The sequence below is a fragment of the Epargyreus clarus genome, unplaced genomic scaffold, assembly GCF_041222505.1.
Source record: "Epargyreus clarus isolate Ecla_fem2 unplaced genomic scaffold, WU_Ecla_fem_2.2 ptg000012l, whole genome shotgun sequence".
Classification (NCBI taxonomy): Eukaryota; Metazoa; Arthropoda; class Insecta; order Lepidoptera; family Hesperiidae; genus Epargyreus; species Epargyreus clarus.
In genome coordinates, this window is record NW_027332220.1 from 11,607,906 (window position 1) to 11,632,808 (window position 24,903).

The 24,903-nt window shown below is 34.4% G+C and overlaps 1 protein-coding gene across 8 annotated transcripts in view; it reads left to right on the forward strand.

Moving 5' to 3' along the window:
- The window catches only part of cut (homeobox protein, cut), a 196,354-nt gene that overhangs the window by 19,367 nt on the left and 152,084 nt on the right, over positions 1 to 24,903 (forward strand). For 6 of the 8 annotated variants that reach the window (XM_073078575.1, XM_073078577.1, XM_073078576.1 and 3 more), the window contains exon 2: positions 1,902 to 2,224. The exons of 1 other annotated variant lie outside the window; for it this stretch is intronic. In XM_073078575.1, the coding sequence (XP_072934676.1) occupies positions 2,102 to 2,224 (123 nt within the window). In that variant the 5' untranslated portion in view covers positions 1,902 to 2,101. Of the gene's footprint in view, positions 1 to 1,901; positions 2,225 to 24,903 lie in introns of those variants that run through there. One more of the 8 variants, XM_073078579.1, reaches the window with a different exon arrangement.

The window sequence follows — 24,903 nt, forward strand, 5'->3', positions numbered from 1 at the left end:
TTAAAAAAGAACGTAAAATTCAAATTAAAAAAGTAATTTCAACATCGAACTTCACCCTAACAAGACATTCCATTTACAAAAACCCCTCGTTTTAATAAAAATTCAAATACCATTCGATAGTGTGACATTTGATTTACGCGCCACTCGACTGTCACAGATATGTGCCACAGATAAATAAACATCGAAATAATTAAAACGAAAGTGGCTAATCTATGATCATAGAAATATTACGCATGAGGAATATTAATGTTTATTCATTCTGTTTTCTTTGATCAAAGGAATAGCATCATTACACCTGTGATAGATTGTGGAAGAGACTTCGTATTTATTTTAATGACGATAGAATCTGACAAATTGCTGTACAGAGCCAATTATTTTAAAAAATGTAATACTTACTACGAAAAAGATATTGACTTTGATGGGTTGTTTACATTCGCTTTTTTTAATTTTAGCGCTATTACATGATCCATTAAAATTTATTAACATTGATATAAATATATATACAATAATTTAAAATAATATACAGATTTTAATATATGTACTAAGAAAATTAACACTAGTGCATGAAATATAAACAATTTAAGAAAAATGTAATTAAATTAATATGTCACCTCAATTATTAATATGTTGGCAGTTTGCTATCTGTCAACAACAGATTAAATAATCAACTAAAATACATTCCTAAGTAATAAAAATAAATATTTGGAATTGGAATATAAATTTAAATTTAACGAGAAATAAAAAGAAAATAAATATTGTCTATTATTTTTAATTTTATTTGTCTGTGCTTTCTCCAGTGTTGCCAGCGTGGAACTTACGAACGCGTTAATAAGCCTGACCCTTGTCTTATCTCCATCTGGCCTCCCTCGCTAATGAATATTAACTAATAACAAACCGCGAATAACTTCTGTTTGTATGACTCACTTTACGGTCACCGTATAGGTACTGTATAGATAAAATATTATTATGGGGTTGTGTTGTGTTTTCCGTCATGATAGGATTTTAAAGCGAAATAGGTTTGTATTTAATTCGATTAATAAATACAAGTACATTGTGTTAATTTTAAAAATTATATTGATAATGTTATGCAGTTATGTTATCTATATTTTTGTCAGTTCTTTTTTTTTCGTAAATTGGTGAGAAATGTGACATCCGGTCATAAACGTGGGAAAGTTTGACAGTATTTTTTTAATATTTTACTTAATACCAGATCCAATTGATATACTTCCAATGATGGACCCTTTATGAAAGGCGTTCTAAAAAGTTTTAGAAATCTTATAAAGAAGCTAAAAGTAAACTTAACTTACAAATTCTCTTAACTTATGGTCAGCCGCAAAACTTATAAGCCCTTTGTTTAGGTGACGATAAGTTTGCTACCAGGCGCTACAGAGCCGGTTGAATTGATACACTTTTATTTTGAACGCACCCTAATTTGTACGGCGCGTTCGCACTTTATAATACCTTTGTTTTTTTTATTACCTGCCTTCATAATTTAAGTGTCGCAGGCATTTGATTTACAAAAGTAACTAAAGTTTGTAAGCTATTAAAGTACTTACATACTCGGTCAAATGACCTACTAAAATGGCAAGTTATAAATTTAAAATAAACAAAGTTGGATTTAAATCTTGCAGTAGGCGGGTATAAAGGCACTGCTGTAAGAAAGTATAAAGAGAAGGCGATACGACTAAACAAAACAACACAATACAATACGATAAACTAACAGTAAATCTACGGGTTGCCCCACCGTCTTACGGAGCTGTCAATTTTCTTTCCTTGCCATATCGGGCCGAGCATCGAACAACCAAATTAGTTTCGACACGAAACGCCACTGGCCGATTGTCTGCCACCTCACAATGGAATCGATGTAAACTTCCCCTTTCAATACCTTTTTTCTGTTTCAGGTTGTCAGGCACAACACAATAAGTTACGAAAGAAAGTTTGGCACGCGAAGTCGGAGATCGATACGTGAACTTTGGATTAAAAAAAAAACAGTGAGTTGGCGGGACTTTTGAATTTGGAAATGTGGACGATGGAAGGTGCGTGCGTGGCGCGTGGGTGAGGGTCAGTAGGCGTCGGGCCTGAGTGCGGGTCGGACGTCCGGATGCACCCCACCGGCGCGGCCAGCCTGCCCGCCGCACCCGAGGCGGAGGTGCAAGCTATGCACTCGATGGACTGGCTCTTCAAGAAGGAAAGGATATATCTCCTAGCGCAGTTCTGGCAACAGGTAACGTATCGAATGATTCGTTGTATGAAGAACTTCACAAATAAGTTTGTTTAAAAGTAAGCAAACGAATTTTATAATCCAAAACTAAAGGAAAGTATATAAAGAACATTCTGAACCCATAATCAAAAGGAATAATCGATAATAAGCAATATTATTATACCTAATGATCGCAAAAAAAAACAAAATAATGGCGGATTTTAGAAAATTAAATGAAACGAAAATAAATACGATGCGACTTTAAAAACCCTAAAAAACACGTAAACAAGAAAATCAAACCGATGAAACAAAAAAAAACGAGGAACAAACAAAAAGACTGTCTACCCACAAACAATAACAAAACAGATGAACAAAATCAATTAACGGTTTCGCATACTACCGCAATTATCCTGCACTATTAACCGGGTCTCAATAACCGTTATGGGGACAACACTAACCGCTCAATGCGTAACTGATACCTACTACCTACCCACATTTATCTGTAATGAGGGTAGGTTACAATTTGATGTGACGATAAGGCTTTCCATTCACCATGTTTTAGTTTCTTGGACATTTCGCATTAACAGTTGAGGACTAATCTGGAATGCTTTGTGTGGGTAGTTTCAGCTTAGTTCGTTTCAACGTCGAAAGAAATAGTTTTACGGCACATAAAGAGCTCTCATGGATGTTATCGATATAATATGTTCTGCTCCGAAAGAGTAAGAACAATGATGTAACAACTCCTAACCTCCATTTTATTTTGAGTAGGTCCAGTGTACCTTCTCATGGATAGAATTTGGTGACTTCCTGCAAAGTTCTTAGGCCACGACATAACTATAGTATGCTTAATAACTTCTATGTCCAACAGTGGACTTACAGTTTTCCTGAGGGCACCCAAAGTATAACTTATTATTTGTAATGGATGGGTGTAAATCTAATACATTTTTTGTCCCACTGCTGGGAACGGCTATCCATACAACTAGGCCCACTACCGTGCTACAAAGCGAATTTATATAATTTAGAAAGTAACTTAGTGAATTATTATCACAAACTTAGTTCAAATAACACCCCTAATGCTTACATTATGATTATGGCAAATCAATTAATGGTGTAATTAACCCTAACAGTCGGGTCGCGACCGATCTGGGACGATTGTACCCATTGTCTCGATGCTAATATCGGTAATATGTATCTAATAATATAATCAGTTTAGGGTTGTTATGGAGTACTGGGTATCTATTACTATTCATGTGAGATACGAATTTTGAATTTCTTGACGATCCGTGTCAACGTGGTCAACGTGTCGGTCTGACTTAGTGGGTGCCGGGTTCGATTCTCGGGCAGACAAATATTTAAAAAATGTTTTGACTTTATTGACACCGAGTGGCTGAGTTGTTACTGTACCGGTCACACAGTGGGTTCCGGTTTCGATTCTCGGCCAGATAAAATGTGAATTAAGGTTCTGTTCTGAGTCTGGGTGTTTGTGTATTCATCTTTGTGTGGGTCCATGAATCCTCGATATAAGAAAAATACTAGTGAAGGACTATGGTGGATATTTGTGGTTTTGACCCCAAGACATCATAATGATAGGGTGTGGTAAGGGAGACAGACTTTTCCGAGGCATTCCAGCTTAGTCCTCAGGGGTAGCGGCGCATCTGTGGCCGACCTCAGGTAGGAATATCTAATCATGTCTGGGGTTGATTGCAGATGTCCATGGGCGGCAGTAGCCACTTACCATCAGGTAGACTGCATGCTCGTCTGCTACTTTTATATAATAAAAAAACACATCTTTGACATTTGAAGTGAAGACGACGAATATGTATTTGGATAAATTCAATTTTATTAGTAGGTAGGTACTGTGTATCATGCAATATTATAACAAAAACTTAATTATTTCATATTAAACGAATGCATAAAATTTTATGACTTTTTACAAAACTTTATTGATGTGGAAATAAGTATCGTATGGCAAAAATAAAAGCTATTTACCGAAAATTAAATTAATTTATACAGTTCATAAATATAAAATTTTATTGAATTAAATAAAAATCAAATAAAATGTACAATTTTATCGTGTTAATAATAATTTAATGGCAATTTTATTTATTCGTATAGATAAAACTCGTATTTAATAATTTCTAGTGTTATTATAACTGTACATACTAACAAAAAAGCAAATAAATATAAATATAATTACTTTATTTTGAGTGGAACTCTCATGGTAGAACGGTGACACCGCCGCCACATCGCTACTGAAGTAATTGCGAGCAGGTGTAGTCATACATTTTGCTATAGCGACGCAATTCATTTCTATATTCAGAGCGGACTAGTAGTTTTACGCGGACTATACCTTTTAAAGTAAAGAAAGTGCGGTGTGGTTTGAAGGGTGACATAGGTACATGATATAGGTACTTATGAAAGTTGGCTTAAGGGAGTTCAGAGATAACATTAGGCATTTTAATTTATTCCTCAAGTTATGCACGGTTCTTTCATACAAGCTTTTATACAGGTTCTACCTTAGATACTACGTATTTGGAATACATACAAATTGTTTATAGGTTACAATAACTACTAAGAAATCATAGGCTAGTGGTTAGAAATTCGCGCTCTCAATCGCAGAGTCCGAAGTTCGAAACCCAGGCGGGCACTTCTTACAAAATGTATGTGCGTGTAAGAAATTATGAGTACAAAACCCAGGCGTGTAAGTACGAATAATTATCACTTGCTCAAATGGTGAAGGAAACCACCATTTCCTAAAATAAATAAAAATCGTGCGTATACCTACGTAGTGTGGTTTATGGCCTAAATCCCTCTGATTCTGAGAGGAGACCCGTGCCCAGCAGTGGGACAATAACAGGCTGCATGCCCATTTACTTCCATTAAATAAAATCACTTACAACAATAGCTATACTATGAGCCAATAGTTAGTATAATTTATTCATAGATTTGATTATATCTATAGATGTTAATGAAGATAGACAGGATGTTGTGAAAGAGTTACGAAGAATAGAGGGAACTCGCTAATCTCAATGTAATATTCAAGGTTCTTTGGCAATACGAATTGGAATTTATTTAAACAATAAACTAATATATTTTAGTTGAATTTATTGAATGAATATCTATTGATTCATTCATCGACGTAAAGATAGAGGCCTATAAAGACTTGTGCGGACTATTTGCAGGATATCTAACAATAGAGCCTTTTAAAAGGCACAGAGGGTAATAATTGAAATCAATAATTTTGAATCAAAATCTATTTTAAATTAAATTTACATGTTACTATAGATGTAATAAAATAAAAATATATAATTCTTAGGTATGATAAATATGTCCCAATCATCATCAACCCATTACTGTCCCACTGCTGGGCACGAGTATCCTCTCATAATGAGAAGGATTAGCTCATAGTCCACCGCGCTGGCCAAGTACGTATTGGTAGATACCTTTAAGTTTTTTTTTTCTTTTTTATAAATCTCTCAGGTATGCAGTTTTCCTCACGATGTTTTTCTTCACCGTTTAGCAAGTGATAATCAATTTCTAATAGGCACATAACTTTGAAAAATTAGAGGTGCGTGTCTGGGATTTGAACCTCTACCCATCGATCGAGAGGCCGAGTTTCTTAACCACTAGGCTATCACTGCCTTAATACATACTCGTATGTCCCAATGCTGAGCACAAATCACCCCATAACTGGGGAAAGCTTTGGGAATATTCCATTATTCTTCTTAAACGCACATTGGTAGTGAAACATGCCGGTAGTAGCGAATCCAGCTCTTAAACGTCCCATAAAGTCTCCGACCAAGTTTTACTTCTATTCAATGATAGCAACTGTGACCGACGCCTTAGCATGAAAGCGCATGTTTAGCCACTACCGGTCACCCATCCTATTCGACACCCGTCATTGCGTCACTTTACAATCAACATACAATCGTACATCAGTTGCTACCTCAGAACGTTTTTAAAAATCTTTGCTTAACTTACCATATCGCTTTCGGTACACCCGCGGCACTGAGCCATAAGCGCTAACTAACCTATAGTGCAATTATCTCAGGAATAAACACAAAGCCATTAGGTGCGGTATTAGAAACAATTACGATACAATACAATACAGATAATGGGCCTGATCTGTGACACCGATGTCGGTGTCGCAACCATCGACACTCGCTCCATCGACACTGCCATTTGATCTACTGTTATATAACCTGGAAATAATATTGTTTTAATGTAATGATAATTATGAGGTATGTAAAGTAGTGCAGGATTCGTAGGTTCGATGCCAGTTGAACAGACGGAAGTAGTTTTTGACTTGCTCTTAAATAGGTATTTAAGGATGTGTGCGTTTATCCTATTCACACACGCTTCATTTAAATATAGGACTTTAATTTTGGCTTTCGCTTTTTTTTATTATTATTTGACTTAATATTTCAAAAAGTACCTTAGTTACTTATTATTTAATGTCTATAATATTACCAAAGAAAATTATGAATTACCAATAGATCGACAAAGGTTTTTGGGGCAAAACCCACCCTTTACCAGCAGAGTGGACTTAACCCTCAAGCCCTTTCATTATAAACGCCAGCAGTGGGACTGTAATAGGTTAATCACATACTTAAAGATACAGTGCCTATCTACAGATCAAACATATAAATACAACACAAAAAGAGTTCTGAAACAGTTCTGATCAGCAATTAAATTAATTTAATGGCCATTAAAATAATATTAATATCTTTCATCAAATCAAAGGTAATTGACAGCTGAAAGATATTAGGTTGGCTGTCCTGACGGTGCACTGTGCCAATAGTGCCAACGAAAACAAACTAATTCTTGCTCTACATCCAGTTCTAGAGAAGCAAGAACTATCGAAGCTATCTCTGTCGATATAGGTTGATTGACCCTTAACGTGGTCATTTATTGAATGGGTGACCATTAAGGAAAGATGATAGAACCCCTTGTGGTGATAGAACACCTATTTCTATCTTATAACAGCAGTTTTAAGCGCTGCTGTGTGGTTTGAAGGGTTTGGTAAGGGAGACATACTTTTCCGAGGCATTCCAGCTTAGTCCTCAGGGGTAGCGGCGCATCTGTGACCGGCCTCAGGTAGGAATATCTTATCTTATCTGGGGTTGATTATATATGTCCATGGGCGGCAGTAGCCACTAACCATCAGGTCATAATGCTCGTTTGGTACTTCTGCTTAAAAGCAAACCCTAAAAACTATACTATAGTCTTATTTTAGTTTTAATTAAACAACTTGGCAGAATATTACATTATCATCGCCTTAAACGAAAAACTACAATAATACCAACATAATAAACAAATATGAACAATAGTCATATTAAAGCAATGTAGGATAAATATTCATTTCTGCACGATGGCTGCCACAGATATACGTAGAAAATTTGAATGCGCAAGATAGTATTGTTTTAGTATTGCTAGCGAGCTTATATTGATTAAAAGGCGTATTTACATTTGAAATTTACATATGCCGTGCTTCGAATAGTGGCTATCGATTGCCGGGACATAATGTTGCAGCGTGTATTAATTGTAAGCGCGGTTGCAATGTCGTGCCGGGTAAGGCTGATAGCATAGCGGTGTACGGGGCTGCGATTTTGCGATTAGTTTAAGTCGTGTGTAGACTCGATGACTATGGAGTTGTGCTCGTTATTATTTATTTTTGTGTTAGGAGGAAATATATAATATTAGGGCATGATAAGAATAAAATTATAAAAGTGACTTATTTGGAATCTTTTTATGATAAAGGCACAAAACTTATTTTTGTGAAGAGTTTAGTTAATGCAAGAGTGTAAAAGATTTGTAATAAAAATTCTCGGCAAAAGGCTACAGTCCCTTTTTAAATATTTTAACCAAATAGTACAAAGCTAAGTGTGTTCGGCTTTATAATAATAAAAACTGTAAGCAACGCGCAAACAAACATTCATTTCTTTTACATTTGGAGAAAAACACTGCTCATTATTTGATTCCGATAATTCTTTTATCGGGAAGAATATAGCTAATTTTTATATTATTTGATTAAACTAAAGGAATGGTTACGAAGAATACGTCAGATTTGTGTGGTTTTTGGTAAACTCGAATTCAATTAAAAACCATAAAAATGACAACAATAAATTCACAAAAATAAACTCTTGTATCTAAATACTTATTACCCTACATAGTTAAACTCTTCTATAGCTAACTAAACAATTTAATTAACTCACCCCAATCAATAAAGACATTAAAATGAACCGACACATTGCAATAAACTACACAACCCCCATCGATTACACATAGTTTTTGCGTCCAATCGTCCAATCCAGCGATTAATCGTACAATATTTTAATAAGTGTGACCTAACCTTTAGTTGTAGATGCGATTCTGCCGTACTTTAATCGCATGCAATACTTCTACGTAGTGATTAAGTTCGATTAAATGAATGTGATTGGTCGTTTTATTGTTTAGGGAACGTTCTCGAGAGGGGTTCTAGGAAAATGTCCCGTAATTATATATGGACTATGCTAAGTATTTATCCTAGAGGTATTCCTGGTGGAAAGGTGGTTGGTTTGCCTGAGAGGTTCTGCTGTCTTTAGATGTAATGGCGCATCTATTTGGTTTGGTTTACTTCGGTTTATTATTTTTTAAGCAGCAAATAATTGAGTATACCTGATATTAAGTGGTCACTGTCGGTGAAAATATCTAATAACGCGTCTAATTAATACATAATCTATCGCTTCACGAAGATCGTAATTTTCTATTTTGAGTCAAAACTAATATTCATAATTATGTCAATTTTTGCGACCTCATTAATACTTAATCTATCCAAATAGATAACTTTACGAAAATCGTAATTTGAAAATTTCTAGTATAAAACAATTCTCTATATGTCGTTTTTTACGACCTATCCTATTCTCTTCCCTATTCTATTTATCCACACATCTGCCGTAGTCTATAACCTTAACTAATTATCGAATATGAACCACAAACATAACTAACCATTAACAAACACACACACACACCAAAGGTCCTAATTACTGAAATCCGTCATTAACTTGCGCCATCATTACTACAAGGGCATTGTAATTATTACGGAGCCGGTAAACGTATAATCTATCGAAACCAATAATAAAATCATTATTAGCCACCCAGTGGTTTGACGCAATCAGGCTTAAAATCGAGGTTAAGCTGGAGACACACTTGTGCAATAGGTTTTTAAACGGCAAGAACTGAAAATATTTTTCATGCAACCCGCTTTTTGTGCTTCCCTACTTAATGGACTTTTTTTTTGTTAACGAGAGGGAAACCTTCAAAAGGTACCCTATGCCGTGCCGTGGGTATACTTAATGGACCTAGGTCTTCCTTAACTCACGTCACCCTGGCCAGTCCTGTACCACCTAAATCTTCTTCAGATTTTTGGTCTACCTGGAAGTAATTGAATCTACTTGATTAGGATTCTGCTCATTCTGTTATTCCGAGTATAATTATTACAGTACTTGTTTTATTGTATTTTTTATTATAGTAATAAAACTTCTGCTCAAAATAGGTCTGCTGATCAAAATAGGCTTAAGGAAGATGCAATAAAAAATAGGAAATAAATTTTGTTATTTAATTCGTGAAAATAAAAACATAACTAAAAATTTTAATACGTTCTAAAGTTGTAATGTTCATCGAAATTATTGAAATCTTCGTTCGCAACATATTCCACGGTCTGTGCCCGTCCCATAGACAACAATTATCGTCCATAAACTGTCGATGGGCCATCGTTTATTATCTGTTCCCGACCGCAGGTGTCGATCACTTCTTTATTGATATTATAGATTTTATAGTTTTTGCTTTACAGAAGTTTATGTCTTATTAATAACGTTTGTTTATTGGCATCGGAAGATGTTGAAAGGTCACTTTGGTATTTTAGTTTTTACGAAAAGTTCTGTTTATTATTACTTATAGGTGCGCGGGAATCAATAATGTTTATTAATTGTAATGACATTTCATTGGCATTTGAGTAGACAGAGTCCCTCTCTTAAAGACTCACCATAACTTTTACAAAACAAAATATTGACTACTATATTTTAACAGCAGTGTTAAGCTCTACTGTATTATTTTGAAGGGTGTCGTAATAAGGGTGAGTTGTGAGTCTTATATGAGGCATTCCAACATAGTTCTCGGGGACGACAAGGAATCAGTGATAGACTTTAAATAGGATCATATATCTTGTTTGGATTCAATAGAAAATGTTGATGGATTGCAATTACTGTTCTATATAAAGCGAAATTCACATTCAATTGCCATTTTTTCGACAGAAAAAAACACTTTTTAAACTAACACTGATAGATAATCAAAAGAAAGTAAAGTTTTAAATGTGTCATCTCGGAGTCCGGTACAGAGATGCGAGCGACGCGAGGGATCCGAAAAGATCCGAAGTCGGCGGAACAAATTTGACAGATAGCGTACATTATCTGTGGCGTGCCGTGATCGGCTGCCACGACCGACACGGGCTTAGGGTGAAACACACTGGGCGTTTTAATTAGGAATACTTTAGAAATTCCCTGTAAATAACCTTTATATTCATAATATTTTGAATTCTATAAAAATAAATGCACTACTTTAAATATATTTTACAATTACCCTAAATGTAAAATTTAATGTAAGTATGCGCCCGTATAATGAAATGTATGATTTTCGCTTTTAAATTCTGTTTTTATTTACTTTTTAGCTATTTAAGACTGTAATACTTTTGAATAAAGTACTTTTAACTAAAAGTGTTAAGACACAATCCTCACTTTACATTATGTAAGAGTTTTACTACGTCTTTCTTCTTATCTGATAGATACAATTATTATACACATGTTATAGCATACGTAAAAATTACATAACGAGCGTTAAATAACCGCAGCGTGTACCCGCCATGCGGACACATGTGGACCCAACCTAACAGATTTAACCGAAAGACGAAGCGACAAAGTTAATGAGGGTGTGCCACAAACATCCGACTGGTTAATGAATCGATAGCCGATGGTATCGCGGTGGTGGAAGAATGTTCCCAGGTTCCCACAGGCACGGAATGCAGCTCGCAAAACCTCATGCCGATGTCGATTCTAAGGATAGACAGGAACAATTCTGGACCATTTTTTGCTTGGAATCGATGAGAATTAGGCTTTTTCGCGCGCTCTGTCGACTAGGTTTGGGAGCTTGGTTAAATGTATGTAGAATTTGATGAGGGAATAGAATAGATAAATACGTTTAATTTGAATAAGTGAATCATACTCATTGCTTAAAATGACATATAACAAATAAGTACAACAGTGTGACTATCATTATGATTTGGCGATAATAGTTTGATGTTTATAACTTGTACCTTAAGAGGAATGGACCTTTTAACTTATTTTGACTCCATTCAAATCTGATTGTTTTTAACAAGAACCTAATGAGATTATGGCAGCTTTTGTCATAAGTACAGGTACAATTAGGTAAATGTACCTAGAATACTTTACAGAAGCAAGTAATAAAAATAAGAGCGAAGTAAGTTAAGTATTTCCACCATAATTATCCTATTAGCGGAGAGAACAGGGGAAATAATCGGCCAAATTGTGGAATTCAAGCCCGCCGCCGGCAAAAACCTTAACCTGTATTTAAAAATCGATTGCAACCAAAAAATTGTCACTGACAAATGATTCGAACGCCTTGCGGTTGAAATTACGAATTCAAATCTTCGACTTTCGAACAAAAACCGCCATTAACGACGGTTGTTACCTTTTTTCGGTTGTCGATGGTTTCGGGGCTAATCGCGTTTTTTGTCGATACCCAACTAATCGATGCACTAATTCGATTTGCGCCCCTCCCTCGTCTATAAGTGGGCGGGATCTATCGATACTTCATTCTAATCATTACCGCACTGGCCCTGTACGATGATGAACATTACTCGGAAACGCATGTTAAAAAGGATAGGTAGAAATGAGAAATAATTAATAAAGATGTATCTGGAATGTTACTCGAGTAAAATATACCTACCTAATTAACTTACTACAGAGTAGTGAAGTTCTAATCAAAACCAGCTTGTAATACAATATTGCAATTATTATTGATAAACGTATATTTAAGTTATTTTTTTATGATTCTGATTGCGTAATAATTACAGGTAAATTTGCAGAAAGGTTGCATTTTCATTATCATTACTTGACTTTACTTCGAAAGATGTGTTGTTCGTATTCACTGTATTATGTCAAATGTTATAAACATTATCTTTATATTTTCTTTAGAAATTGTTATTTTATTAGTGAATAAAGTCAACTACTTACAAATCTATTTCAATATTATGCAGATAGGTACTTTCACGACATTCCAATTTCGAAATTCCATCTTCCGCCTTCAAATTCGAAATCATATCAATCAAGCGAACATCAAAAATTCACCAATTATTACTTTAATTGCAAAAACAACACCGTTCGAACAGTAAAACATTTTAATCATCAATTAGTTTTAAATACTTTAATAATCTGCATTGCATTCGTTATCTGTGGAGCTTCAGACACCTGTCACATGGAAAGCGTTCGAAAATCGATTCTACGGTTAACCGAGTGCGTCAAACCGCGGCCGAGTTCTCGATAATTTAATACATAGAAGAAAACGAGAATAAAAAGCAAGGAATCGATTGTGGTTGATGACGGCGGCGGTTGCCAGTCGAATCATCAAGTTGATGGTTTTTTAATGATATTTTTCACAATCGGCCTGATCATTGACGGTTAGGTATAGTGCCTTAGGACTTGTCGTGTACGCAAACGCATGTTTTCATCTTCACTATGGCGTTCGTACAACGAAATATCACTTTTATTATTTCCCCACTTAAGGCAAAATTCGCGTTGGTGCAAAAACTGTTTGCAAACTTGAGAAACGTTTCGTACAAGCGAGTTTGAACCCAATCGAATACGATTAAGCTGCGATCAATGCATACCTGTTCTTTCTAGCAATCATGTATCGTATAAAAATTATATGAATTAAAATGCAATGTATGAACTAAATATAGGTGTGAACTCGAAGGTAAGCGTGATTGTGTTTGCTATGTCTGATTGATGATTGACCCACCGTCCCACGGTTGGACATAGACTGTAAATCTATAAATAGATATAGACTGTAGGAGTCTTAAGCACTTTTCCTACTTCACAAGTTTTCAACGTAGTATGAAATTATTGGTTTCTATATATTATGGTAGGAGCTATAATAGGTTCAAAAAGTAATTAAGACTATATTTTTAATAGGAAAAAATCTTTTACATTCAGAAAATTTCAGAACCATATTGCCTTATCCGGGAAACTATATAAATAGATCGATACAATCACCGGACGCGCAACGGGTTCCGGATTCGATCCTCGGTCAGACAGACATCTGAATTATAAATTTAGATTTATGTTCTGACTCTGGGTGTATGTGTCATCTATGTATGTCAATGGCACCCACAACATCCTAGTGTAGGTCTGTGTAGAAAGCGTCTTTGAAAGAAACCAAGCGTGACGTAGGTGACTAAAAAACAAATCAATAACAACCGTTACAGTTTGCAATAACATTAAAACTTTACTCAATTAATGGATGATAAAAACTGTTTATCGATCGGATATTCCCTGGATTGCGATTAAATCCAACCGAACGAACTTAATCCACTTTTTGTGCCGTGGCGTTTACGTTTCATTGCTTTTTACTTGTTGCTACCGGCTGCAATGAGCGGAGGCTGGATGTAACATTTACTAGCCCACTGTTGGGCATGACATTCATTTATTTAAGACTTTGCCTGCGTTTTTTAAAAACAGCACATACATATAACTAGATTAATTGGAATGACAGTGGCGCCATCTGTCGAAAATTGGTCGTACCAACTCAGAAACCACAACTTTGCTAAAGATCATCATATGATCAAATATACAATGATTCTATAAAGGACATACAGGCAAACATTCATTTATATATAGGTAACAACCGACTAACAATTCACTTGATAGTTTTTAGTTATCACTGACGCTCAGACATTTGTAATCAACTCCAGATTGTAATAGTTTTTAGGTAATAATTACCACTTGTTTCCTAAACTATGTCTGGATTATGATGGCCTTAGAAATTTTGACAAAAAAGTGAGTAGGAACATGCGTTGCAATATTACTCAATTCTTGTCTTTTTAAAAACTTTACCTTTGTCTTGTACTTTTATTCAATTTAAATCTCTGCTACTAGCTCACGCTACAACAAGTGCCTAAACCAGCAAAAACATGACGGTTCGATATTCTCCATATTTATTCTCGTAGTTTTTACGCGAAGCGGCAAAGCAAACATAATACAACCGTAAAGCCAGATTTGTCATTCGGTTTTTGTACGTGGATGTATATTTAGAAAAACGATAGTCAATATTGATCGTTTTCGTAATGATCATTTATTTTTGTAAATAAAATACTCGTAGTAATATGTACGTGTGAAATTCAAACTTTATTTTGAATAGTCTGTGGCTGTCGTTTGGCGCCAAATGGTTATTGTGACCTGAATTGTAACTTTTTCAACGGCATCTCGCAATTTGCACATCGCCAATAGACAATAGTTGAAATATTTGATTGCCCGATTATTTTCACAATAAAATTGAGTCATGCAATAATAATACGTTAAAGTATTTTGAAATTGTCGGAACAATAAAAACTCGAGTTCTAGTCCACTTGGCGCCAAAAACAAGTTTTTTGACAGTTACTGCAATCATATATGAAGGCTGATGCAGACGATGGTTGTACAGACAGCTATCATGCGATTATCGATACATTGGCCTAATGATGATTGACAGATAGTTCCAAGTGTTTGATAAAATGATTTAATTTGTTATTTTAAACAGCCATTTTATTTATTTCTTTATCACGTCTATTGGTAGTCATTAATGTTGACATCTATTTAGAAAATCTTCTATTAAATTTGTGGAAAAGTTGTCTTTAAGAGTAAGTGGTGTAGGTAGTTGCTATAAAATGGAATGATCCGGGTTCGATGAAACAAAGATTTAAATTTTGTGAACTATTTTGTAGAATGGTAGATTTTTTTGTAAGACAGCACTGGGCTTATTTGTTCGTCAGTTGTTCTTTAAAAGGCAATATTGAAAATGTACATTCACTAGAAAGAGACGGCAGATACAAACAACATACAGTTTTTCCTTTTAGTATATCTGAACAAAATCTTGTAGGTTATAGACATATCACGCAATATTGTCAAGGAAAAAAGTTGCATGCAACCAATTGATATATGTAATGATGATTGATCATTATACCGCGTGCTTCGTAAATCTATAAGTAATTAATTGGAATGGAGCTTTTTTTATTTTTTTCGTACTATTTCTTAGTCTGAAGTGAGAAGTACTATCCTGTAATAAATACACGTATAACTGTATTTTAATACATATATATTGATAGAAGGGTCCGGGTTCAATGCCCGGCCAGACAAACTAAAGATACCATAGTAATATACATATGTATAGTAGTTATGGTGAGCTAAGATGGAATGCCTGGTGTTCCTGAGCTTGCAGTTAAAAGCTAAATTGAAATGTCACTCAGGTATGCAAATGTGTTCTGCCAAACACAACACAACAGCTGTTTTACGGCAGAAATTAGGTTATTAATAGAGATTTACGGCAAGGTACGGAATGTTCCACGTAACTATCATAGCACAAAACTTTTATTGTTACAAAAAAAATAAAAACAAACTTTTCTTCCCGTTCAAAAATAGAACGCCACTCTCGATCCGCGCGAGGAATTCCACAAATTCGATTTTGTGTTCGAAAAAAATTCAAATGGCCGATCGAAATCACGGCGCCATTTTCCATTAAAGATGGACGATTAATTATCAATTTAACTCGATGTATGGTGGACATTACGTTAAGGAGAATCGATTAATTCCTACCGAATGATGCCGTTGTCGATTCTTTTAATGGCTACTGTGATATATTATACGCGTTGGTCTAATAAAGCTCGGAGTAACGTGAAACTAGTAGGTATGCAATAAAATCGTTGACATAAATAAAATCAATTAAGAATTTATCGATTCGAATGCGAGCTGTAGATTTACGGCTGGCGTTATCTTCGACGACATTTAAGTCCGAACTTGAAAGGTTAATTGGATACAATTTTATGCCCAAAATAGCAGTCGTAAATTCCCAAAACATATAATACTGCACATAGTCTTCTTAGGGTATCTCCATACTGACGGAATCAGGTTGAACCGGTCTGACGTTTTGTCTATGGTATAAGAATGTAAGTTATCAGATCACAAAAATGTGACTAAGTTTAAGGAATTTAATTAAGTTTCGTAGTATATTTTCGTCATAAACTTATTTAAAATAACTTTTATATAATATTGATAGTATATTATTTGTCTATGGCCCAATCAGACTGTCAAAGCTGTCAATAGGCAATTCTCCTAAATATAGTTAATCGATCGCAAACTAGTAGCCAGGTTAGACACTTTTAACTTAAGGTAAAAATATACACGTCTTAGTAAATAGAGGCACATGTTAGTATAACTATATGGAATTTAGTAATGTAACCTTTTTTCTGTCATGTCAGATTCAGATATCTATTCCCAATAACACGTAGACATTTTTGTAGCTATTTTCGTCACTTACCAAATTCAAACGTCTTACTTTGATTTTACCGTTATGTTTTATAAGTTATTCTTTTTAATTTTATATAAATGATAATAGCAAGATTTTGATCAGTACATTTTAAAAATCTAAGGTTGTAGTTACACCTTAGATTAAAAAATAAAAATTCTTTAAGTGTTCCAAACAGTTTTGACTCAACGACAATACCTATTTCACCACATAATTCTCATAGTTTCAAAATCCTTCATTCAATTTCTAAACAGAAGTCGAGTACAAATGTAAAGAAACTCGACTGTTTTCGAACGATGAGATTGAACGTCATTGTGACAGCGATACAAAGTTAATTGTACTGTTAGGAAATTGAATGAATTGATTATAAACCTTATGGTTTTAACATAAGGCGTTGGTAGAGAGTTTCAGCGAAATCATTAGTAATTTAAAGTTGTGTAAGATTGTACAACAAAATGTCATACAACATGTTTGACTGATCGCTATCTATTGCTAAACGCGAAGTACCGTGTGCAATATTAGCTATTGTATGTACAGATAGTTGATAAAATTTCATTATTTCTCTCCTCTTTTCAATATTATGCAGGAAAAAAAATAGTCAAATTTTAAAAATATTTGCCTGAAATAAGTAATAATCTACTGTATATAAATCTTTATTTTTATTTGAAACATAACAGGCGATTGCTTTTGTGTCATCAATTTTCATTTCCTAAATATTAATATAATAACTTTGAATTTAGAATGAATTGTTCAATATAATTAATATTATAAGAATTCAATTTATAAAATTGGGTATGTAATTAAATTTAAATAAGTTACATTTTTAATAATAAGAAAAAACAAAATCATATCGAGAGCGTGACGTTCCACGCCATTAGCGCTGCGTCCCGAATCGTTTGTATAAAAAATTTAATTCCCGCCACTTTTTCTTCATAAAAATTTTTACGCGAGATAATAGTCTCATTAAGGTCTATAAACTTGTAATTAGCCTAAGGGATTAAATATTTCAGCCATGCACAGACACTGGATGGATTCCGTCACCCAATATCCATAAATAAAATGGCCGTCTTCCTTGCAGCTGCAATAAACACCATACCTATTATTGTGTTTACAATCTATACGGGTAAATGGTATTTTTAAAATGTATATTGACCAATACTGTGTTTACCAAAACAAAATGATACTTAACCATAACACAATAATAAAATATTAATAGCATGACTAAAACTATTCAAATATAAAATAAAACATTATTTTTGAATAAATTAATTTATTTTTTCGTCAAATTAAATTAAATGAAAGAATTGAATACCTAAACATACATATTTCTTAAAAAAAATGCTCCTTACAATATGTAAATGTAAATGGGATTTGGCGGGAAATTTATTACATCATAAGTGACAAGTGATCAGAAGAAGCGCATCAAACGGTCAGCTTGTCTATGGTCGTTTTTGCTGACAGTACGAGCTAGAGGCAGAATCGGCTATTGTTTCCGCGATACGCATCGCAAATTGTTCGCACACTTACAGCGAACAGCTTGGGTAAGGATGGACGGTCGTGTGTCTACGACTGATTGTAATACTTAGCTCATACACGACTCTTTGATAAATCTTCGAAATATTCAGCATTTAGTATGATTTCAATACTGAATAATATTGCTTAACAATCGTAATCAATGAAATAAATGGAATTTATTAAGGCAATTTATATTCTACATGTAATTTTAGTCCATATTTGTATTGATAATGGTTCCTTACTATGACGATAGAACTAATTGTGACTGATAGACAAAGCACAACTTAAACTTAGACGCAAAAACTTTTGCACAGGGCTTCCTGAAATAGCAACAGCACACTTAGAAATTAGATTTGAAAATAAGTATTATCATAGTATATATGGGAAGTCCCTTAAACGGCTTACTAAGGAAAATTTAATTACATAATGCAGAAACGGTGCTATTTTAAGCACCGAGAATTATTGGTAATACTTTGTACGAATTCTGGTGGGGTGTAACTAGTAAGATAAAAATAGATTTGCAAAACATTGTTACGATGTAATATCTCGTAAGAAATTGACGTCATCGTATCGGATGTGACGTAACCCTACCTGACAAGTTGGCAAAATTGACAAATTACTTTTTTGACGTAATAAGTTACAAGGTTTGATGATTTAATAAGTCGTACGTAAGTTCTTAGGCTGAAAACGCATTGCGATTAAACTAAAATATGTTTTGTATATTTCATGTTTTACCCGCTAGTAACATATCTTTAGTTTATATCAATGCGCCACCATAAACTTACTATGGGAGACAAAACCCGCGCTTTAAACAAGCTGCGGTCAAAATGTAACAATAAATCAGTCGCCTAAAAAAGTCACTAGTGCGTGCACATGTATAGAAAGCAATATGTTTTATATTTTTTCGGTTTCAGTCTTGCGGTTTAATCGCAGTGCGTTCTCAGCCTTAAACTGATATACAACGTAGGACAATTACTGACGTATTATTTAAGTAAGAAAACATGTTTACATAGGGTTTAATATGGTGATAGTATGATTTGTTTGGTGATCTTAAGCGGTTTTTGATGGGTAAAAACTTAATAATCAGTTATAATTTTCTAAACTTTAATTAGAAAGTTCTGCACTGACAAAATTGAGTATTTAATTTGGTCTGTTATGAAATTTTAATCGGTAGAATAATGTAAACGTTAACGTACAATAATGTAAATAAAGTTGTTCACCAATATATTGTTGCTATTGTTGATTTTGGTTTAGTATGGAACAAAAGCGAATCGTTGTGCTTTTACTTTTTGAAAGTTAAAATAACAAAATAAAATACAATAGAAAATAGAGTGGTCTCCTGATGTCAAGTCAAAACAACGGGTTTCACAACGTTTCCCATCGACAACACCGCCGCCCGTTCCAATATCGAAAACATTTCAAAATTAGAACGCGCATTCGAACTCTTTCAAAAGACGCGCCAGAATCGAAAACAGCGATTAGTTTTAAGTGTCGCCGTTCGAACTTTTAAAAATATGTCGCTCGTTCGGATTTTAAATTTAAATATAAACCGGGAGAATGCGTTCTATTTCGCCTCCACTTTACGATGTTTGTCAGTTAATGATTTTCGTTTCGTAACTTTAGTGTGATATGAATTTATTGGGTGGGTACCAGTAATTTCACCGGGCTTTTATGTAATTTAATATTTATTATCAAAATAAATTACGTGGAACTAATAAAATTCCACTAAATAAAGGAGCCGCCCACGTACTTTTAGTGGAAATCGCAATTTTCTATTAGCGAACAAGTTCATGGGATGTTGTCAAATAACGACAACATACGAGTAATTCCTTTAAATTACACGAACGTGAAACTTATAAAAATGTAGTAATATATTTTATTTACTTATTTGAATTTTTTACACTTTTTATAATAGTTTATGAACCTTACAGAGGTATAGTCCGCGTAAAACTGCTAGTCCGCTCTGAATAAAGAAATGAATCGCGTCGCCACAGCAAATTGTATGACTACATCTGCTCGCAACAACTTCAGAGCGGACTAAAGTTAGTATAGTCATACTAACATATCAAATACGTGGCAATTACTTTGTATAAAGTACTCTGTGCCTCTACAATAAAAAAATTTTTTTATTGTTTTTATGTTATGAAGAAACAAGCTTATCAACAAAACAGTAGTTATTTAGCAATTACAAACAGTATCATTTTACTCCCTGCATAGGAACATTTAATTTGAGTTATTTGTTTAGATTTATCTCCCGAATTCGAGTGACCGATTCTCAGGCAGCAAGGGATGCGGTCCAGTCTAATCGGTCCATCTTTCGAATTCCCTATCCGACGTGCTAATTCTTTGATGGCTCTGAGGTTACCGACAGATCTCTATACTGAAATAAGTGGATTAACCTTACTTTCACTGGAAGACTGGGTTTGAGAAATATAGGAAATATATTTATTTTCAAATTAATTTCTAATTCATTCAAATATTGTAGCCCTACTCCGAGATAGCTGCACGGTGCAGCAGTTGCCATTGCCATGCCAACGGTCACGTAGAGTCCAAGTTCGGTCCTCGGCCAGTGATGAATCTCACTTTCTGCCCAACAACTTTTCTGTCAACTGATGAATTTCACTTTCTGCCCAGGGTCTGGGTGCTTTTAAGTCTTTGTGTGTGTCCAGGGCAACCAGAGATATTTGGTGTAAAAAAATTGTCTACAGTTAGGTTTAACTATTATTTGTGACATAGAAGTATGCTATCTACATATTTATATTAAGTGGCTACCGTATCCAAATTCAAATGAAATAAGAGTCTAACGTACTACTAATAAAATTAAAAAAACAGGTAAAATTTATAACAGAAATATGTGATACCGAGATCACTTACCTCTAAAACTCATTTCTTTTTTTTTAAAATATAGAAGTAGCAGACGAGCATGCAGTCCATCTGATGGTAAGTGGCTACTGCCGCCCTGGGACATCTGTAATCAACCCCAGATAGGAATAGATATTCCTACCTGAGGTCGGCCACAGACGCGCCGTTACCCCTGAGGACTAAGCTGGAACGCCTCGGAAAAGTATGTCTCCCTTACCACATCCTTCAAAACGGAACACAGCAGCGCCTAACACTGCTGTTATTAGGCAGAAATAAGTGTGGCGTGGTGCCACCGGAGTCGAACCACAAAAGGTTCTCCCACCTTCATTTCGCGATCTACTAAAATTTCATAACCGTTCTCTGTTTATCACAGTTCCCGACAGCATTGTGGACTGTCGCATCTCATTATTTACATCCTCATTTTTAAAAACAATACGAAAAACTAAAAAAATCTCTTATAAATCGGTTTTGTTCCATTGACACTCACCCACTTGGCACGGAACGTGTTAACTATTTGTTTCACATAGAGCGAGTAGCGATAAAATAGTAAAGTACCTAATGGTTTGTCGGTCGATGATCCGTCGATGGACGTTTGTTAAACAATTTCTTCTAGACAAGTATAGCCCGTAAAACTGATAGTCCGCTCTGAATATAAAAAATGAATCACGTCGCTATAGCACATTGTGTGACCACACCTGATCGGAACAACTTCAGAGCGGACTAGCAGTTTGGCGGGGACTATACTTATCATTATCTGTGCCGTGTCTTTGTTTATAATAAGTACTTATATTTCGGAAATGAAAAAATATTCTAAATGAAAGGGTTTTTTTTTAATAATGTAATAGTACATTACGATACGAGGACGAAAAATTTTTTTCTGACAAGTGTGAGTTTGCAGGCCGAGCCGCAGGCGAGGACTGCAATCACACGAGTCAGAAAAACATTTTTCGTCCGCGTGTTGTATAAAATTTTATATTACGGGGTCGGAAATGGGGGTTTTGCGCACGCGAAGCGTGCGTAAAACGTCCATTTACGCACGCCGTGATATAAATGATATTCCAATAAAACTTACAGTTCCGTCATTATTACAGTTTCTACTTATGGACAATGGTTATTCTTAGAATGGAGCCTACCTAAATTTTAATTTTAAAGGAATTTTTTCATTGAAACTAAATAGACGAGCCATCTAGTATATCATAAGTCACCGTTACATTAAAAAATATAAAAAAATATTTCGTTCACTCGCTACCTAGTGGTAGTGAACCAAGATGCTTAAATACAAAAATAATTATTGTTCCGTTGTTATGAAAAACGCGCGAACACTTTATAAGCGCTAGATGAAAGAAACGAAGCACGCGTTCCACGGAATGTCGTTATGCTATAATAATAATAGACGTAAATGACTGCGATAAATAGCCCACTGTTGGGCAAGGGTGATAAATGTGGAAAATTAAAAATTGAGAAATTGCTACGTTTTAAAATAAAAATAAGAGAAAAGTAGTTTTTTTTATAAATACTATTTTTATTGTATTACTAATATCTCGAAAATTAAAAATTCATTAATAGAAAAAATAAAAAGTAAAATAGGTAATGTCTGTTAAAAAATACTTAAATTTATAAGTATTTATTCCGAAAAAAAAAAAGCCAAAAATTAAACACCATTACAGAAAAGCATGCAATGTTAAAGAAATTCTTTAAAATTGATTGTTTAAAATTGAAAGAAAGAATTATTGTAAAGAGGAATTTCGACCATAACAAATATTTTCAACCAATAACAATAATTATCATGTTCCTCATAAAACGTAGGCATACTTTCTACAATTGATGCAATATTTCGAATATTTTCCTCCGCTATTACAAAGGTTACATCTGCCAGCACAATACACGCGAATATAACTCATAAAATTCGTGTTTTAATATCACGAGAATCAGAATCGCGTACACAAAGGCTTATTCACATTACATTGTGTTACGTTCTAATTTTAAATTTCGTATTTCTGTTCGAAGTTCGATGGCGTTCGATTTTCGAACGTTCGGAAATAGCCCGCGGCAGCTGAAACACGACATCGGACTGTTTTTTTATTACCTCCTCCGTGTTTATGACCACTTTATGAGTTCTTATAGATTTCTTGTATTTTTTTTCTCAAAACGAATGTCACTGATCAGATACGCTCTATTTCTGATCTGACCCGTAAGCTTAAATTTAGAGTTTACGAGGATCCCCGAGATTTTCCGCATAGGAATTAAAATTTTTCGTTTTACGACTCCCGTTATAAAATCGAAAAAGATTTTTAATAACGATTCGACTGAAGTGGAGTGACTTTTGAAATCTTATGTTTGTAGATTTGACTTTATTTCTTTATTCTTAAATCTTGTTTAGACTTAGTTCACAAATACAATACTTTAAACTACAAAGACGGGATAATTTAAAAATAAATTGGAACGTAATCGCATCGTTTGAATACAAACAAAGCAACACACAAACAGGAGTCCCCATTCAAATTGGCTGTCCGTCGATCCTTTTGATTAGATCATTCGATGCTCAATCGATAAATAAGCGATATCCCTTCCAAACGAGGTCACTTATCGAGTGAATCGATCGAAATTCGAACCGGCCCGAATGAACGAGTTCCGTCCCATTCACTAGTTCAATAACGAATAATTTCGAAAAAAGATTATTTAAAAGACGCTTCCAATTCATTTTGAGAACCTTTTTTTAACCCTTCAATGTATTAAGGAGCGGAAATCAACCGTCGTGGACGATTGTGCGAAGTGTGAAAGGATCGATTCAAATGAAGTTTTTTAATCCCGCGCATATTGACATGTTAGTTTTTTTTCCTTTAATAAGACGCCATTGTTTTAACCCGTAACGCCTAGTGGTTGAAAGGACCGAGTGCCTGATTTCTTTCGCATTGAAATATCCTTAATTTTATTTAATCTCTATTGTAAATTAAATTTTAGTTCGTTTTATTGTTTTAGGCTTTATATTACTCTATTGTTCAGTACTTACTACTCAATATCATAGTGTAATAAAATAAAAAATGAGGTTATCAGCTATTATATCCAATAATTAATACGAAAATATTAATCAGTAAACAAACAGCCGAGAACACCTACTGTTATCAAGATAAGTTTAATGTTTCGACGTGGCCAAAACGCACAGAGTGACAGTTTAAAACACAGTGTGTTTGAGCACGCCACCCTATCACACTTGTGATCTGTAAACTCAATGTCAAATATAGAAAGTTATTAAAGCGATACGTTGATAAATTCGGTGATAAGAGGCGAAAATTAGGTGGGTTTTCCCCTCCGTGACGTCATCGGCACGGACCCACAAAAACAAACCATACCTTGTTATAAAGCCGTCATCTATAAAAAAAATTAATAGTCTAACTGTTATTTGGAAATATCACCTACTTTTTAAGTTAATATTTTTACTGCGCATATTTACCCGACTGGCAAGGAAGGGTTATCATAGTTGTATTAAAACAAAACTTTTTTAAAAAAAAGCACATATCATATAAAACGGATTTTGGAGTGCGTACATAATTCTTCTGCACAAAGTAAAGTAAATTTAAGAAGTCATTTTCAGTTTTTCTTCTCATTTTATTCTTTTTATTTTATTTTATTTAACACCAGCTCTACTGTAACACCTCATACTGTAACCCGTTAGGCCACTATCCTTGCCAAGGCAATGAACATATTTACATACGTGAAAA